At 42.6% G+C, this 20,112-nt stretch overlaps 1 protein-coding gene across 5 annotated transcripts in view; it reads right to left on the bottom strand.

Moving 5' to 3' along the window:
• TBC1D31 (TBC1 domain family member 31) overlaps positions 1–20,112 on the bottom strand; it is a 59,952-nt gene that overhangs the window by 32,823 nt on the left and 7,017 nt on the right. For 3 of the 5 annotated variants that reach the window (XM_084750991.1, XM_084750990.1, XM_084750992.1), the window contains exons 3-7: positions 16,867–16,982; positions 13,513–13,691; positions 4,884–5,035; positions 2,237–2,396; positions 807–1,007 (exon numbers count right to left, since the gene is read on the bottom strand). In XM_084750991.1, the coding sequence (XP_084607117.1) occupies positions 807–1,007; positions 2,237–2,396; positions 4,884–5,035; positions 13,513–13,691; positions 16,867–16,982 (808 nt within the window). Of the gene's footprint in view, positions 1–806; positions 1,008–2,236; positions 2,397–4,883; positions 5,036–13,512; positions 13,692–14,916; positions 14,989–16,866; positions 16,983–20,112 lie in introns of those variants that run through there. The other 2 variants (XM_084750994.1, XM_084750993.1) reach the window with 2 other exon arrangements.

Genomic DNA, 20,112 nt, shown 5'->3' with positions numbered 1-20,112 from the left:
CAGAGAAACCTTGTCTTGAAAAAAAAAAAAAAAAGGATGAAAGCATTTTTTTCTAAAAACGTCATGTAGAAGCTGGACTGATGGGAGGGGTAGACACTGAAGGCTGAGCTTAGGAAATCTGTTCAAATTACTGTAGTTTGGAATTAGCTAATAAAGATCAAGATAGAGAACAGGTAGCAAAGACAAATGATAGACAGACAGACAGATATACGATACCAGACAGACGATGAGATAATAGGCAGATAAATGATAGATAACAAGGTGCTAGACAAATAGATGATAAAATGGTAACTGAATTGACAGATAAACACGTGATGGGTAACTGATAGACATATGATAGATATTAGATAGATGACAGCAAGAGAGAACTAATCGATAGCTACAGTAGATAGTTGACAGATAGGTGATGATATAGGTAGCTGATAGGCAGGTAGATGATAGGTGGATAATGGAGACATATCTCAAATGTAAGAAATCCTATAGCTTAGCAGTGACTGCATTAGGAAAGAAAGAAAAGGAAGGGTCACAGAGCTCCAAGGCCTCTAACTACAAGACGACAAGAAAGGACAAAACAGAAGGACAATGAAATTAAAAACCTCTTTTGAGAAAGCGATCACAGGTGACACTGAATGGGGTGGGCACCAGGCTGAGGAGAGGCACAGTGAGAAGCCAGAGTGGGAGACGCAGCAGCTCTTGAAGGGCCAGGGACACATCCCGACGACATCTGTGTCCGCGCAGTTAGAAGACGGCACAGAGGACAGACACACTGCAGTGCACAGAGCAGACTCTGTTCACTGCTGACATACCTTATTTATTTCTTGTGTTAAAGCCTGAACTGAATATATGTTCAGACTTCCATTTTCCATAATAGATGCTATGTAGCGACCGTGTGGGCTAATTACTGATGAGCTAATTCCTTCTTCGATGCTCCCAATTTCAAAGAGTAGTTTACAAGTCTGTATGTTGACAAATCTCATAATTCCATCTTGACTTAGCACACCAAGGACCTGGGGAGACAGAAACAATGGCCCTTACCATTTGAAAGCCAAAGCCTGAGAGTCTATATACAGAGACTGTATTTATGTGCATATTTACATCCATATCACATCAACATATTTCAGAAGTAATGTATCCATTTTACATAATTTCTAAGAGGGCAGCTCAATTTCCAGGGAGCCATTACACATTTTAAAATCACCAATGATGGCTCATGTGGATGTGTCTGGGTCTGACCACAGTGTGGGATGCGTTCTGGGAAGCTATGGAAGGCCTTGGCTTCCCAGGCAGGCCGCCTCCCCTGAGACACAGGGACCAGTTGCTGACTCTCACCCACCCGCACCTCCACTCTGGCTGCCAGAGTGAGGAGAGAGACGCGTGCCGTCTTGGTGAAGTCTCCCCACTCTCTGCCTGTCTTCAGGTGCTCTAGCTGATAACTGAGGAGTGGACTGAGTGGACAGAATGATTTCCAAATTTAAAAAGGTGTAAGGCCATGTAGAGAGAAAAAATATATTATATGTAACAACAGTAGTTACAAGGAGGAGTGAAGAACCAGACAAAGAGGAGATGGGATGACCACAAGAACACATGAATGGGCTGGAGAGGTGGCTCAGTGGTTAAGAGCACTGTCTGCTCTTCCAAAGGACCCGGGTTCAATTCCCAGCACCCACATGGCAGCTCACGACTGTGTGTAATTCTAGTTTGAAGGGATCTGACACCTCCACACCAATGCACATAAAATACAATTAAATAAAGTATTAAAAAAAGAACACATCAACAATTTAGAAATCTTAAATAAAACAGATACAATAGCCAATGTGCTTACATATTATGTGTATGTGCATGCATATAACTACATAAAGCACATGTTGATTTTAACTCTGGAATTAATTGCTATGACTGTCAACTTAAAGTTAAAAAAATTTCCAGTAAATTTAAATAAATAACACAAGGTTTTTAATTCTTTTTTTTTTCAACTCTAGATTCTTCACAAAAATAAAATGCTTAAGGTTTTAGATTTGAGTCAGTCGTGCCCTAGGCACATCCTACATGAGTGCTAGTGAAGATGGAGCTGAGGCAGGGGCATTACGGAGTCTGGAGGGAGGCTGTGTAGAAGGACAGGGCTAATATACATTGTATAAATGTGGAGACTTTCAAAGAATAAGGATTATTGCAAGTAAGAAGTGCATGAACAACAGAGCCAACAGAGGTCTGGAAGTGGGAGCTCGCTGTTACTAACCTGATTGGAACCAGCGTCAAAGCTATCAGGCAGGAATTCCAGATGGCGAACAGCCCGCACCTTTGTCGGCATCTGGATGATTCTGAAGAGCTGTGTGGCCTCCAAGCACCACAAATGCAGGTGATTGGATTTGCCTGCAGCAGCCAAGATTCGGCCATCTCTACATTAGAAAGCAAAACTGAACAGTGAGGGAGCAAGACCAGCTGTGCTGCTTGTGTAGCGCGCTCCCTGCAGAGCTCCTACAGTCACGCTGACTGAGGGCGCCTCTGGCCATGTGCAACTGTGAACTCTGGGAGCATGGCTAAGCAATGAGGAACAGAAGGCTGCCTGTGGCCAGTGGACTAAGCAGGGCTCAGACTTATTGAAGAGTTAGGACTTTACAGACTGCCTTAAAGCACCAGCTTGTTTGTTGTTGACTTGTTGGATGAGTTATTAGGAGATCAGGAACATTTATATTTTAAATGATTTTTTTTTTTTTACTAGCCAGGTGGTGATGTACGCCTTTAATCTTGGGAGGCAGAGGCAGGTGGATCTCTGTGAGTTCAAGGCCAACCTGGTCTACAGTGTGAGTTCCAGAACAGCTAAAGCTACACTGAGAAACTCTGTCTACACACACACACACACACACACACACAGAGAGAGAGAGAGAGAGAGAGAGAGAGAGAGAGAGAGAGAAATGTATATGCAACAAGCCAACCCATTTCTTAGTATTTCTTCTGGGCCTGGAGAGGTTTATGGGAAATGAGCAGCCCAACCATGGCTGGCATGGAGGGTTTCCAACCATCATTTCCCAACACATCAAACTCACTCTTCAGAGAAACAGCTGATTGTAGGCTTGGGACAATCTGAAACAGTCACAACAGACTAATTGTTCAGAAATGAGAGAAGCAAGCATTACTAAAACTCTTAACTACTGTGGCTTGAAACTTCCCAACTAAATCCATGCGTTTGAAAAGATTAATGATAAAAAAAAAAGTTCAATGACAAAACAGAAGCACTAGGGAGGCTGAGGCAGGACTGCCATGAGTTTGGGGGACGCCTGTGCCACAGTAAAAGTCTGTCTCAAAAACAAGTACCAACAAGCAAAAGCCAAAAATAACAGCAAAAGCAACTAAGAAAAAAGGGGTGGGGGATCAAGCATTAATGTGTCCTTCCACTATTTTCCATAAGCTATGTAAAGTAAGCAACTGCCAACAAGAGAGCGGTCACTTTACAGCTGCTAATTCACAAGTGAACAGCGAGAGAATCAGAAGTGAAGGAACAGCTGAAAAGGAACTTGCTAGTGAGAGGCTTTACCGAACTAAAACTATTAATGAGCCGAGAGTGACAGAGCTGAGATAGCTAATAAACCAAGAGAGGCACTGCCCCAGCCCTGCTGGTCGAGCATCTCACGGCATGCTGGGGTAGGTGGTGGTTACAAATTCCATCCAGGTCCCAAGAGATAGAGACCTAAGCTGCTCCTGATGGAAGGGCACAAACCACCATGTCTTCCTCTTTACCTAGGTCAAGCCTCGTTTCCAGAAAACAGGGCTGACCAGTGTACAGGGGATCTGAGCAGTGGCACACAGACACAGAGCAAGAGCAGACTGTAGAAACAGTTGTGCCCTCACATCCTCCCTCCTGAGTATATACATCCTGTGTGTGTGTGTGTGTGTGTGTGTGTGTGTGTGTGTGTGTGTGTGTGTGTGTGCGCGCGCTGGCTTACATACAGTACACATGCACAAGTCTACAGATGTATGTGGAGGCTGGTCTCTCTCTCTCTCTCTCTCTCTCTCTCTCTCTCCTTTTCCCTCTTCCCCCTCCAGGGGGACTCCAGGGTCTAGGACTTACCACACAGCTAGGCTAGCTGGCCAACCAGCCCCACAGACCCATTATTGCTCAGCACTTCCCAGTGGTGTGATTACAAGAATGTGCTCCCACATCTAGCTGTGTGTGTGTGTGTGTGTGTGTGTGTGTGTGTGTGTGTGTGTGTTTGTGTGTGTGTGTGTGTAATAGCCCTGGCTGTCCTGGAACTCTCTTTGTAGACCAGGCTGGCCTCTAACTCACAGAAATTAGCTTTTTAAAAAGATTGAATCTAATCCTTCAAGTCCTTGCACATGTTTACTGATTAATTTACCCAGCCCTTCTACAAGAAAACACGATTGAGACACACCAACCAAATGAGAAGTGTAAAGCTTGCTGTGCTGACTGGAGCCCCACGGTCATTAGAACCAAGTTTAGACAAATCACTGACATCTGAACAATGGTTATATGACAATTTTACAGAGCACTTATTAACGTGTAAAATTTTTATAATGGTATGGTTATGTTCCCCAAAGACAGCCCTTATCTTTTAGAAACATATTCTGAAATATTTACCAATGAAATGATTCATGTAAGCTTTGCTGTGGACAGGAGAGAACTAGGCAGAGACAGAAAGAGGCCCAGAATTAGCTGTCAACTGCTGCAGCTGATGAGTCCTTAGGAATTCACAACAACAGTTCTTTATTCTTATGGATACTCAATTGCACAATAAAGTTAAAACTAAATCAAAGAAAAACAAGAGTCTGCAGATCACAATCTAAAGTGGAAAGAAAATTCCCCCAAGATACTGAGTGGAAATTCAGAACTTTAAACAGAAATTAAATCTCTTAAAATGCCCATTTACCTGGTCACAGCAAACACTTTGTACAGGATGCTTGAGCCTTCAGGTGGAGCTGGCAGCTGGTACTTGCAGAACAGAGTATCGCATTCCCAGGCGAAGATGGAGTTGTCCTTAAAGCAGCTGAGGATGGTGTTGCTTAATGGTAGGAAGAAAACCTGGGGACAGAGAAGGTTGGTTACCTTCCACCGGGGCCACACAGTCCTCTTAAATTTAAAATTATAGTCATTTTCACCCTTTTAAACTGACCTCTTATACTAGACAATATATTTTAATGTATGATAGCATAATACCAGTACTTCATAAGCTATAATAAACAAAATTAAATGGCAAACCCTTTCAACTAGAAAATAATTGACTACAATGATGAGGAAATACACAAAATTCTAAATAACACTTTAATATTTGTCACCTTCTATTTAAATTTTCAGATGAAAATGAGAAAACTGTGTATCGTGTTTTATAACTAGTGAACATGTTTATATACATATAAAATTACTCATATATTTATGGACTATACAGTCATCTGCCTATTGCCCCAGAGATGTAATGAAGACAACAATTTCACGTCACCCTAAAGCATGATGTAAAGCTGTAGCACAACTCACTACTCATATGTCTGTGGTGAAGCTGGGGCAAACTAGCCTGCACTGCCAGCTGTGTTAAGTGTGAAACACGGGAATAACACATGACTGGTTCCAGTTCATACATCTACTCTACTCTACTCTTTTAGTTTGTTTGTTTATTTTGACACAGGGTTTTGTTTTTTTTTTTCTGTAGTCTTGGCTGTCCTAAACTCACTTTGAAGACCAGGCTGGCCTCAAACTCACAGAGATCTGCCTGCCTCTGCTTCCCTGAGTGATGGGATTAAAGGCGTGTGCCACTACGCCCTGCCTACATCTACTTTACTTTTAACCATTACTTTAGATGATACGGCTCCAACTTTTTTTTTTTAAGTATGCTGCCTCACACTGGCAGCAGCTTCAGAAACCCCACGCTCACTTGTTTCATGACTACATCTAGAGGCCCCACAGGGTGACTGACCTGCACCATCTAGATGAAAGTGCTACTATGTTCATACAGCAAAACTGTTCAATAGCGCATCTGTCAAAACATACCAGGTTGTTCAGGAATCACAACTCTATATTCATATGAAGACCTTTAAAAATGATTAACAATGCTAATGAACACTACTTACTGGTGGAACCAACGGAGAGGCTCTGCTATACTCTATGCTAAATGGACAATACAACATGCCTCCAAAGCCTTCAAAGCATTCCTCTGACCTAGTCAACTTATTCACAAGACTAAGGCCTCTTGGGGGGTTGGTGGTGGTGGTGGCGGCAGTGGCTGTGTGTGTGCCTTTAACCGCAGCACTTGGGAGGCAGAGGCAGGCAGATCTCTGAGGCCCGGCCTGGTCTACAGAGTGAGTTCCAGGACAACCAGGGCTACACAATGAAACTCTGTCTCAAACTAACTAACTAACTAACTAACTAACTAACTAACTAACTAACTAACTAACTCACTCCAGTGGGAATAATTGAAAAAGTGAAGATAAATGTAAATACTATGTACACAGGTAAAATGAAAGTGTATATACAACCACATTTTATTGGAGATTTAACTCATTTAATGGAGAACTGTGGGTGAGGTTCATTGATCCCAAAGCTGAAATTGGCATCTTTTATTCTATTCGCCACTTTTCTGTTACATAAGCTTTAACCATGTTTTCCTTTTGAATACAATATTTTTGCTAGGACTAGGGGTGTGGTGAAGCTCGGCAGCAGAATGACTGTCCAGCACGCCACAGGCCCTGAGATCCATCCCTAGCACCTGGAACAAAAACCCACACTGAAGCTGACCACGGACAGCCTCAACCTAACGCTCTGAGCCTGTCTGCACAACACACATATATACTGTATGTATACATGTATATGGAATAAAGCATATGAAACACTAGTTAAAATGATTCAGTCAAGGTCATTGTCAATCAGACACGATAAAAGGCTAACCACAGTATATAAAAAGTAAAATGCCAGCAGGCCAGGCAGGGCCTGGTCCTCACTTGTGCTCGGCTCACCCTGCCACAGGCCGTCCCTGGACCTTCTGTTGTGTGATTTATAACATGGACTTATAGACGGGATCTGCAACGAATATATTACAATCCATAATGAATGCCTTAAGACACTTTCAAAACTGGTGTCAAGAAGTGACTTCAGAAAATTCTCATTTTAATTAGCAGTCATTTTTTTTGGTAGAGAAGTAATAAAGTTTATTCCTACTGGGAGAAGCAAAGGCTTAGAAGTTAATGAGCATCAACTGCTATTTTAGGGGAAAGCTGTGATAAGATTACTGCCTGCATGATTATTCATTACCAGATTTGTGATTTTAATTGCTAGATTTTAATGATTATAAAATTGTTCCTAATGAAACATGTCATTATTATTTAGATAATGTCATCTCCTGACAACATTAAGTACTTAGAAAAAAACTTAAAAAAATAGAAAATTACCAAAATGCACAGGCAGCAGGAGGGGCATTGAGCTCAAGGCTAGACCTGCTTCCTCGTGGAATATGGCGACTCTAAGCTTTCTGTAGTTGCCATTGCTGTTGCCATGACAAAATGCTGTTGGCTAGGTGGTTTGTAAAGAAGGGGGTGTACTTAGCGCACAGCTCTGGAGGGCTGAGAGCACAGGCCTGCTCCTGCCAGACTCTGGTGCAACTCAGCTGCATGCCGTGCAGCATCAGGGTGGCCCCGTCTGCAGAAGGAAGCCATTCCGTCTTCGCGTTTTCTCTCAGGGTTCCTAAGAACCCTTAGCCCTCTAAGGGTGGAACAATGTAAGGTTCTGCTATACACCAACACGGCCACACCAGGGACGTGTTTCCAGGACACGCACCTTAGGGAGGCAAGCACATTCAATTCAGGATTTTTCTGGTCAGTTTTGGGAGGTATGTGAACTCTTACCAAATTGAGAAACTCAGGCTTTCTCTGTGGTTGGAATTTTGCCTACCATGGCCAACACTCAGTGTTTGAAAAATCCAGAACTGAGAAGCTAAAACAAGACAGAGCCAAAGCCAGAGCCAGCGGCTCATTCCCATACTTCCGGCATGCAGAGGCCGAGGTGGGATAGCAAGTCAGGAACCGCCTGGGCCACACAGTGAGACCCCATTGCACTACAGAACCCAAACCAGAACCACAGCAAAACCCCACGAGAGTAACAGCAACAAACTTAAAGCCAGGTATATAACTCACAGAACCTTAAGGGGTGCTCACTGTACACACATTGACATGCTAGAACCTTCTTTATGAAACATTTTCTGTAGGGATTATGGAGGTCTTTCCCATATATATATGAACAGAAGCAATTGCAAATACAAGGGTATATTCCCAACTATTACTGGAGAGCTGAATATCCTACCACTCAGACTCATCAGAGCTCTGGGGTTCTAGGAGAAGAGGTACATCTGTATTACCTCTTGTTGTTTATGTAGAGCCTTTGCTTCCATTAATGACAGACCAGACTCTCAAAGAAACTGTCTTTCACAATGCAGTTAATGTCATAATGGCATTTTTAAGCCGAAGCAGTGTCCCGTTCTGCTTTTCTGTGACAGGTTCCAATTAAATCGCAATATGGTGCTATGCACTGCTTTGCAGTAAGGCAGGTTTGGATTCAGACCAAAATCGTTTTACAAGCTATCTGACACTGGGTGAGTTACTGAAAGATTCTGAATTTCAGTTTTTCCTTTTGGAAAGCAATATGCCCTTTAGGATTATTTAAGATGAAGAATCCTGATTAAGCCAGTCCTGGTGGAGCACGCTTGTATAACCTTAGCACTTGGGCGATCTACGCCAGCTGGACCGCACTTCAAGCTCTAGAGCAGCATCAGCTGTGGTCAGATTCTGTCGTAATAAAGGAGGGATGGGTGTGAGTTAGGAGCATGCGAGCCTTTCCACAACTGGCAGCTATCAGTGGCTAATTTCGTTTTTTGTTTAAGATGAGGTTCTCTCTATGCTGTCGGGGCTGGCATTGAATTCAAAATCTATGGCTCTATGGGCAAAGGCACTTGTCACCAAGCCCGATGACCTGAGGTCAATCCCTGGGACCCACATGGTGGGAAAAAAAAAATCTGACTCTTGAAAATTGTTCTCTGACCTCCACATGTCTACCATGGCATGCTTGTAAATGCACACACATGCATAAATACAAAACTATTTTAAAACATGGCGTTATTTATTTTTTTTTAAAGTCCTCCTACGTTGTCCTCTGGAGCAGCTAAGACTACGGTGTGTGCTGCTGTGCCTGGCTGACTTCTAGCATTGCTCCTACACCACAAAGAAAACGCAGTGCAAAGCAGCACTTACTTCAGAGGCTGGAGGCCTAGTTCCTCAGCAGAGCACGGGCCTAACACATGCCCTGGGTTCATCTCACACCCTCCCACCCTCCAAAACACCACCACAACAGCCAAGAACAACAAAAAACCACTTGGAAATTAAAAAATAAAATAAAAAGAATTCCACAGCCTTGGGATGCCTTGTTGGGACGTCTTAGGAGCAGACACGGTTCAGAAGTAGCGTCATTGCCAACCTGAGAAGGCTCTGTAATACTGTGCACATTATCACAGCAGCCAGCCAGCTGCTCATCCTCCGATACATTTGAACCTGAGGCTGCTGCCGACTCAGTTCAGATTCAGCTGTCATTTAAGTAAGGTCAGGTCATATTTTGCTATAAACAGAGTTAAACCCTTCTAAGTTTTAAAGTTATTAGTAAAGAAATGTGCACCTACAGCCCAAAAGAAAGATAATATCACTATCGAAATTTTAAAGAACACATCCAGAGACTCATGGTGCAGGCCAGATGGTAGAGTGTGCCTATTGTGCATGCAGGCCCGGGTCCAAGCTCCAGCACTGTACAAACTGGGCATGGTGGCACATGCCTGCAATCCTGCACACAGGAGCCAGAGGCAGGGAAATCAGAAGTTCAAGGCCATCATTAGCTACATTGAATTGCCTCAGATAAATGGATGGATGGATGGATGATAGAGAGATAGATAGATCATAGATATAATAGATGATAAATAATAGATGATGGATGGATAGATATAGATAGATAACAATTGTACTAAGCTCTGTGTAAAGTGCCTGCTGTACTATCACCTTGCGTGCTGAAGTCAATACTGAAGTAGGTGCTGCTACTTTTTTGATCTTACAATGGGTGAAACACCTTGTGGAGAAGATTACCAGGAATCTCCTCAAGCCTTTAGACTAACTTCTTGCTTATAAGAAATACAAAGGACAGAGAGCAAGGTAAGCAGTATTAGAAGGATGAGTGCAGGCTGGGAGGCTTCTCCTAAGATCAGTGACCTTTAAAAAAACAAGTATCACAGAAAAAAAAAAAAAGAAAACAAAAACCAATGGAATACTGTTTTAAATTAAAGATGCCATTATGACATTAACTTCATAGTAAAGTGTCATCAATGTAAATAAAGGTTCCATTTAAATTATAAGATCAAAACCTGCAATAAAAATATCCTGTCAGTAAAACTTTGATCATTTTAAAGTTTTATTTTGAAGACTGGGTTATAGTTAACTTCCATTTCTAACACTGTACACCAGAAACTATTTGTCTGTCTCCAAATTTTGCATAGCCTAGGAATGAGAATATTTCTATGTATTTATTTATTTTTGAGTCAGAGTCTCACTGTACAGCCATGACTGATTGGCTTACAACTGGCTCTGCAGACCAGGTTGGCCTTGAACTTGGGGCAACCTTGTGTCCTGAGCGCTGAGATTACTGGCTTGTGCTGCATCCCAGGTTATTTTACATTTGTAAACAGTCATACTTTAAAGGGCTATATAATCTTGGTTTTTATTTTTGTGCAGGTGTGTTTGTGTGTGTGCATACATGTGACAGCACACACATGGTGGTGAGAGGACATTTTGCAGGAGTCACTTCTCTTTTTCTATCTTATGGGTCCCCGGGGTCAAATCCAGGTCATCAAGCCTGGTGGGCAGTGCCAGGACCTGCTGAGCCATCTTGTTTGCCAAACTCTCTTTTTTAAAGAGTTTGCTGGTAACTTAAAGGCTACCATGTTCTATAATTTTACAATATATGTATGCACCATAGCACACTCTCTATATGATTATATAGTACATATATAGTATAAATATATATGAAATATATGATTGTATTCTTTTTTTAAAAAGATTTACTTATTATGTATACACTGCTCTGCCTGTACATACACTTGCAGGCCAGAAGAGGGTATCAGATCACATTATAGTTGGTTGTGAGCCACCATGTGGTTGCTAGGAATTGAACTCAGGACCTCTGGAAGAGCAGTCAGTGCTCTTAACCTCTGAGTCATCTCTCCAGCCCATGATTGTATTCTTATGGCACTAAAACGTGGAGACATTTTTAACTAAGTGTCTGAGTGACCAGTGTTCACACTAGCACCCAGGTGAGAACAGAAGGCTTTCTGTTATTGTTCACAACCGTCTCCACTGAGGGCTCAACTCCCTCTTTTCTCTCTACTTTGGAACTTAAAATTCAATTTAAGTGCTAAAGCAATTAAAGAAGAGAAGACCTACTAAGACATTTGTTCCACATCCCTAATGAATACTTGGCTACAACTTCCATCTTCTTTTTAATTACGAAAAGCACACTAAAGAACTCTTGGATCTCTATGAAGACCATATGATAAATTTTGGTTGACATGCATTATAATGAAGAGAATAAAAACAACACCACATTACAACGTAGCCTAAATAAAGCAGTTCATCTTACTGGAGACCCAGATACTCCTGAAAATAGTGTTCAGCTAATCAGAGAGGGGGAAAAAAATTAAATCCTGAAAGCAAGCAAGTGAATCTTTTTAAAGGTAGCATATTTATACATGGAATACTCATTAGTGATTAAAAGGAATAAGATACATAAAACAGGCCTTATATAAAGTATTAGCAATAGTTCAATTTACTTGAGTTTTATAATAGATAAAACCAAACCACAGTAAAAAAAAAAAAAAAATCAGATATATCCATGAAAGGATATGGTGACTGAGCAGTGGAAGGAAACGATGCACACTGCATGTTTATGTAATTATGCATTGAAGAAAGAACATAAAGGAATGTAATGAGATAAAAAGAATTCAATGCATGAGACTGTGGGCTGTATCCAAATGGGCTTTCTTACTTCTGTTCGCTGTACCTAGTACGACAACGCTGGCTGCTGGTTTGTTTCTGCGCACACCACTCATTCTCCGTCTAACCCTCAGCTCACAGGCCGGCAGCCACTCTGGTAGTTAAAACGCTAGTGACAATCACTTGCAGAACAGTGACTCATTGCCCTGCTTTATTTTCGTTTTCCCTCTGGATGCCAATTGGGCATATGTTATATTTTTTGGTCAACTTATTCCTTTAAAAATTTGGCTTCCCTATATAGGAATTTTATTCTCATGTTATCTTTGTCTCTAAGTTTAAGAAGCAAGTGGCCATTGCGACCAGCAAAGCCACAGACAGTTAAGGCTTACTGTTTGGTTAGGATCAGATAGTTCTGAAGCCAAATCCTAGTGGCCTGTATAAACAGCCTTGGTCATTCCCATTGTGTGCGCTTCCCTCACGGAACAGTCAGCTCAAGACAGACTCACCTTTAGTTAGGTTTACACACTAAAACAAAACAAAACAAAACAAAACAAAACAAAACACAACACTCAATAAGAAGTACATTTTTGCTGGGCGTGGTGGTGCACACCTGTAATCTCAGCACTCGGGAGGCAGAGACAGGCAGATCTCTGTGAGGTCGAGGCCAGCCTGGTCTACAAGGTGAGTCCAGGACGGCCAAGGATACACAGAGAAACTCTGTCTCGAAAAACAAAAACAAAAACAAGTACACTTTGTCTAGTTTAGGGGGATGAAAAGAAGGGATATGATGAAAAATTTCTTAGGCTCACCCCACATAGGTCGCAAGCGTAAGCATCTATCACACTCACCAAATGATGTGTAGGCATTTCATGTGTAAATATTCTATCAACAAATACTTCAACCATAATGAGTCAAGGCAGGCTTAAAGTGCTTAAGTAAACGCTGTTTGCATTTAACTTTAAATGTATTTGAGTCTAACATGTAATGAAGTGCACAGCAGAGCGACAGGGTAATGAAGAACTAGCTGACAGGCAGTCTTGTTCACTATGGAGTCCTTACAGATCTGCTCTGTGTTTAAAGTAGGTCATAGCAAAACTGGAAACCATCTTAAATGTTATAATGTCAGACAAGGGCTGGAGAGATGGCTCAGTGGTTAAGAGCGCTGCCTGCTCTTCCAAAGGACCCAGGTTCAATTCCCAGCACCCACATGGCAGCTCACAACTGTCTTTTACCTCCAAGATCTGACAGCCTCACACCAACGCACATAAATTAAAGTAAAATAAAATATTAAAAAAAAAAAGTCAAACAAAAGCATCTTAAATCTGTCACTTAGGACAGCAGAATTCCATGTAATAGTAATTTAAAAGAAAATCTCAAAAAAAAAAAAAAGTGAATCTCAGTGTTTTGGACATAACCATCTCCTGGAGAAATGACGAATCATCGCTACTGCATCTCCTCTGACTCCTCACCAGGAGGCCAGTGGGACCCGTCACTGACCTTCTGTATCCCCACAGACTGGCGGATGTTGAGCTTTCTTTTCCTCTGGAAAGTGTCCAAGTCCCAGAGCTGAGCTGTGTCGGAGGAAGTAGTGATGGCGTATCTCCCGGACGCGTGCACAGAGATGGAACACACCGACGACTCATGTCCTCTCATCCAGCTGACCAGCTCCTTGGTGACTGGAGTGAAATACTTAACATCAGCAAAGCATTGCTCGCTCACCAGCGCACAGAACACTATAAACACTACGCATGGACCGACTGGGCTGATGGACAGCACGGGTCAGAATGGCATCTCCTTTAACATGGGCAAAGGTAGGGGCCTGTGGCTAACGTTTACTATGGGTGTGTCAGTGGCAATCATGGAAATTTCAGGTGAGGCCTACAGAGGGCTTAGGAATAGCCTAAGTGGGACACTAGCTTGGGTATTAGCACAGGGTAACAGATTTAGGTTGCAGAATGGTACATCTAAGCCTCTGTTTTACAAAGAGTAGTCTGAGGCTATGGAAAGCGATTAGACAGGACTAACTTATGCTGCTCTAACAATCCTGACAAGAAATGGGGGCCTAAACTAAGAAAAAGGCAATGGAGAAAAAGAGCAAATTCAAAAGCTACCAATGATGGAGACATGCCACCTCCATGCTGAGAACTGGGCCCCAGTGGCCCTAACGCAGCTGTACAAGCTGCGGCTGCTGCTGTCAAGTCATGTGATAATAACGCACAAGGCGAATAGACTTGGCATGGTGGGGAAAGGGCAGGACTGCTTTAAAGAATTGATATTGCCAGGCATAGTGACACACACTGTCTCCTGTGAGCACTTGAGAGGCTGAGGCAGGGGGATCACTAGAAGCTTGAAGTCAGCCTGGACAACACAGAGAACATGAAGCCAGTTCGGAGCACACAGAGAGATCCTACTTCAAAAGGAGAATTAAATAAAGCCACACAGATAATAAAAATTAAAAGTGAATTTGGGCCAGGCGTGGTAGTATGTGTCTGCAATGTCAGCACATGGCAGAAAGGCTCTGCAATTGGAGCCTGGGTTACACAGTGAATTCCAGGCCATGGGCTATGTAGCAAAACAGTCTCAACAGACAGACAGACAGACAGACAGACGGACGAACAGTTTTGACTTTGAGGTAGCAGGGTATCTGTGTGTCTATATGTGTATATATGGAGAAAACAGAATGGGATGGTAGAGAATATATGAAAACTATTCATGATAAACACCACTAGGTAACTAAATGTGAGCTTTGTTTTATCCTCACACTTTTGTGAATGCTTCTAAGTGATCTATATCATATCACTTTTGTGATCTGAATTCTTCCGGAAAAACGGAAATGCAGAAAGAAAGATATAAATCTTCAAAGGGTTAAGATGCAATGGAGGTCGAATCTGAAGACAGCACCGAGCTCCTTAGGGAGACAGCAGCTTCCAAACACTAGCTGACGTCTGGGGCTGTTACTCCCGCCTTCCTGATGGTCTGCAGTGAAGGGAAGAGGAGGACAGTGCTGTGAGCCTCTCCTAAGGCTGCACTGAAATCACCACTTTTCAGTTCAGGATTCTGTCCCTCTCAGCTTATGGTGGGAGAAAAATCCTCTTTTTTTTTTTTTAATGAAATGCAATTCTTTTTTTTTTTTCTGATGTTGAATAGAAACTTAAAAGCTAGCCAGAAAAAAAAAAAAAAAGCTAGCCAGCTACACTGTAGCTATTTGTCTAGGGGTGGAGCCCGTGCCGTGGCGTTCTTTTGGGAGAGCATGTCAAATGGTGTTTGCTCAGGTCTTGTTCAGGCAGCCGTACTGCTGAGGTATCCTGGGTGTAGTGGCTTCCCAGTCATTACTAGGGGACTCAGTCTCACAGCAGACTTCCTAGTCAATGCCAAGTTTAAAGTGTTACAAGAAGTGGGACGCAGGCTGCAGACGAGACAGGCAGGGGCTGCTACAACCTCGGAGACCGCCTTGCTGATGTGGGCAGAAGGAACAAGAGCCCTCATTTACTAATGGATACTCTCAGAGGAAGCAGGAGATGGCCGCAAACAGAAAGAAAACGGTGAATAGGAAGTTAGAAACTGGAGATAGCATCTAAGGAGCTTAATGGAGGGTCAGGTTCAATGAGAGAGAAGGCTATAAAAAAAAAATGGAGCTTAGAGAAGAAAATGGTGGCGTCCAAGGAAACTGGTTGTACAGACAAAGAGTACATTTTTAAAAGCATTTTTGTTCCAGCAATGGAGATTGGGTTTCTCAGCACTCCTAAAAAAAGACGACCATTTTCGCTTTTTTGCGTGTGGACTGCAGCACAGAGATTCCAAGCTGGAATTCTGGCTGCTTTGCTTTATATAAACCTGGAACCCTGGTCAATTTATTTCACTGCCTCAGTTTCCTCATCTGCAAAATGGTGATAACAATATCCATCTCTGTGAGTTATTAGGATGAAAATAAGTTAGTACATATAAAATCAGAAAATAGCACTTGGGAAAGAATAAATGCAATATGATCAGTTATTGTCACTACTATTAATGTTAACCATATTTATATATTTCTAAATACTATATACCATCAATTATTTAGTAACAAAAAAAATTAAAATTTTTTCTTTTCACTTGTGATTGGTTTGAAGAGTAAGTAGTTTAATCTATAGTACTCCAGAATGCCAACTTAAATATATGTAATGTGGTATGAAATATGTGGGATTTTTTTGTTTTTTTGCCATTTTTTAAAAAAGAAAGGAATATGGCCTCAAAAGAGAGCGCTCAGCTTTGTCCATCCTCAGGGTAGGTGTCTTTAACTGCTGGGGCTTCTCACATGATAATTATCCTTATTACTTAGTCAATAGCTTCTGTTAAGGACTCAGAGCTGGGGCTGGTCTCACCAGAAGGACCAGCAACGTTAACAGACTGGGCATCAGGAAAGGCAGGTGGACTGGAAATGGAATTCAACCACACAGACAACACTTGCCTAATGATAATGGGGTGACACATCACCCCACATGTACACAAAGGCAATGATTCAATTAACTATGCCTGCAAGGCAAAGCCTCTGCTAAAATTCCTGACACCAAAGCCTGAGTGAGTCTCCTGCCTCAGCAGTAACCAGCAGAGCCACAGCATATAGATGCTGAAGAGAATAGAAGTGTCCTCTTAGAAGCTTCCCAGGTCCTACCCTGTGCATCTCTCCCGTTGGCTGCCTCTAATGTGGACCCTGTACTAAGGCTGTGGTCAGTCACACGGACAATGCTTTCCTAAGTTCTGGGAGCACTCTTGAATGGACTGATGCTCAGGCTACACAGACTGGTAAGGGCCTTGCAGTCTGCTGGGCTATCGTGTGCTCTGCTCCAGAGGACAAACACAAGGACTTCTTACCTGTGTCAAAACACTTAATAGAATAATCAGCTAATGCCACAAGGAACTCAGACTTCCTACGAAGATTAAAGGCCAGAGCTGTGCACGCTTGTGCTGTTCGCTGAACAAGATTAAACCTATTAAGAAACAGCTGCATTAGTATCAGAACTTCTGCCAGTGATCATAAACTTTACAGTGGTGGAGCTCTTAGAGGGGAAAATAAAACCGAGAAAATGATGAGCCAAAAATAGACACAAAGGTCTAAGAGGCCCACTGTGAATAAGAGTGTATTCCTGCCATGTGCAAAATGCCAGCCAGGGGTTAGGACTATGTCTGAGGAGCCATGCTAAGGGGACTGGAGTCTACTTCCACAAATGGGATGTTGTTGTTAAGTTCTTAAATATTTTAATAATTTGTTAATTGGGAAGCCATTGTGAAGTTTGTGTTAATTTAGCATAGCAAAATTACAACTTGCCAATGTCTTTTAGGGTAGATGCTTCTGGAAGCAAAAAGCAACTAATAGATGGAGGGTCAGAGAAGAAAGGATTACTTTTTGAGAGTTACTAGAGAAGACCTCCACACAGTGGAAAGGGCACACAGGAGAGGCTGTGCTAAGCCAAGAGAGAGGCCTGGCGTGCATTACACACGGGGGGAAGAGAAGGAACAGAGCTTCTCGAGTGTAACTGAGGATAAGAACAGGAAGCCTAACAAGGGTAGAGAGTGGATGTGCGGGGAGGGGAGGGGGATGCGGATGACTGGGAAGTGAATGTGATTGGGGTGCGTTATGTAAAATGTCCAAATAATCAATCAAAATATTACGTTAAAAAATTGAAGCCTAAGAGCTTGTTGTGATTAAATTAAATAATACATAGCGAGGCCTTAAGAGATCATGGTACATATCTTGAATATCATTTACAAAACATTAACCTTCTGAGCTTAAGAAAAAGGGCACAAACTTAAAGGTAGGGAATCCTAAATCTTATCTTAAGGATTTTGAAATCAGCTGGCATAGTGGTGCATGCCTATAACCCACACTTGGGTAAGCAGAGGCAGGCAGATCACTGAGTTTGAGACCAACCTGGTCTACAAAGTGAGTCCAGGACAGCCAAGGCCACAGCCACAGAGCCACAGCCACAGAGAAAACCTGTCTCGAAAAACAAAAACAAACAAACAAAAATGATGTTGAGATCAAGTTCCTGTACAACACTCAGGGCTATACAGGCCATATGGGTAATTTAAAAATTTCTAGGAGCTATATTATAGTAAAGAAAAAGGTAAAATTAATTTTAATATCCAAAGCCTTATTCCGGTGTTTAATCAAATATTCCATTTTTCTTTCATAATGAGGTTTCAAACTCCAATGTCTATTTTAGCAGTACACTTACAACATATCTAGTCACCTCTGGAAGGCTCAAGAGCTGTGTGCGGCTAGCAGCTATCGGAGAGCTCAGCACAGAGTAATTTTACAAGTGAAATCTCAGTCAACAGCATGGATACGATGCCTGCTCATGTAAACATCAAGGCTCCACTGGTGATGAGATTATTAAAAGGAGCACTTGAAATAATAAGTAAATAATAAGAGGACAGAAGGACGAATCCAAGGGCAGGCGCCTGAGCAACACCAAGGACAGGGGTAGGCACTGAAGAAGGCAGCGAAACAAGAGACAAAGTGGTCAGAGAGGTGGAAGAAAACAGCAGAGTTGTAACTGGAAGCCTAAAAGGGGAGACGAGATGTAAGTATTTAGTCTTTCGATGTAAAAGAAATTGAAAAGAGACCATTGTGCTGGGCCATAATAGGACTGAAGGAGCTTGTTACAGCGGGCTTAATAATCACTCCTGATTTCACGGTCCCTGCCTACTGCTCAGCCCAGCCGTGAATGGTCATTCTAAAACACACTACTTTGGTCTAAGGATTATTTTGAGCTAAAACAATTAAGAGGCTGACACCAGCAAAGTTCTATGGCTTTCTGGTATTGATCTGTCTGGTCTACATAAATCTGAATAGAATTACAAGGGTGTCTCTTCTGCCCTGTCTATCACAAAGGGCAAAGGGCAATTCAAAGAGTAACCGTGGCTCCTTACCATCTTGGGGATGACACCAGAAGAATCATTGTTCCACGTCATCTACCGTTACTCCACATGTCAGCCTTCCCACAGCTCACTGCCTCTTAAGAGAAGCACATCTTTTTCCTGTTCCCTTCTCTGAAACTTTATTGTTCTCTGTTGCAGGTGATCTGAAACTGGGTTACTCTCTGAACCCCCATATAGCACTGTGTCATAACCTGTCTCCTTGCTAATCTTTTGCAATACAAACCTTAGCTCACAACCTCGGAGGATAGGGGGAAACTATTACACCTCCCTGTTGTAGACAGCAAAGAGACAAAGGACAACACAAGCAGGGAAGACCTAGGTGTGAAGCCTCAGGGGACGGCAGGGATGGGGTCAGGGAGAAACCAGGACCACCTCCTTCTATAAACAAGATGGAAAGTTGCGGTGGCTCCACTCACTGGCAAAATGAGGCTGCAAAGGGGACAAGGGAAAGGGAGGCTTTGGCATCTGTTTTTCTCATAAACCAGGAGGCCGAGCAGTGAGAATACAAAATCTGTATCCAACACAAGCAGGCAAAGAAACTGTAAAGCTTTTGTGGCAGTGGCTGGAGAATGACAAAGGAACAAAGAAACAAGGAACCGCCTAGAACCACCGATGCTGAAACGTGCTGTTGTATAGTAGGCACCGTCGCCCAGCATCTTGTTGTCCAGTGACAGGAGAGACAGATGTAGCAGCTCAGGGTGAGACTGCCAAGGTGGGCGGAGCAAGAATGAGCAGAAAAGATGGTTAGCAGATCTAACAGACTGCAGATGAATCTGTGACTGCTTTTCCTGAACTACCTGAGAGTAAGTCACCAAGACATGTTCCCAACATTTCCACCACCTGATCATTAAAGTCTTTCCATCTCCTGCCAGTTGTCTCCTAGCAGCTTTGACAGGAGAAGCTGACGGGGTGCAGGCTCACACCTCCGCCATGTCTCTCCCTCCCTCCTCCATTTGGAAGCTCCATTTTATGGCCTTTCCCAATATTCTGTGACCTCTGTGACAGTTACAGGACAGTTTTGTTAGTGAAGGCCTCTACCAGCTGTTGACTGCACGTGCCTGCATCTCTGTTCTTTTTGGCAAGAACCACACAGAACTGTGCGTTTTTTACTGCCTCTAATCACATAGACTTTTACTGGTTCTATTAACTTTAATCATTCGGTTTACATTTTAGTGT

The sequence above is a fragment of the Acomys minous genome (assembly GCF_964271855.1).
Source record: "Acomys minous genome assembly, chromosome: 12".
NCBI lineage: Eukaryota > Metazoa > Chordata > Mammalia > Rodentia > Muridae > Acomys > Acomys minous.
Note: the sequence above shows the minus strand (reverse complement) of the source record. Positions and strands in the feature narration are given on the sequence as shown.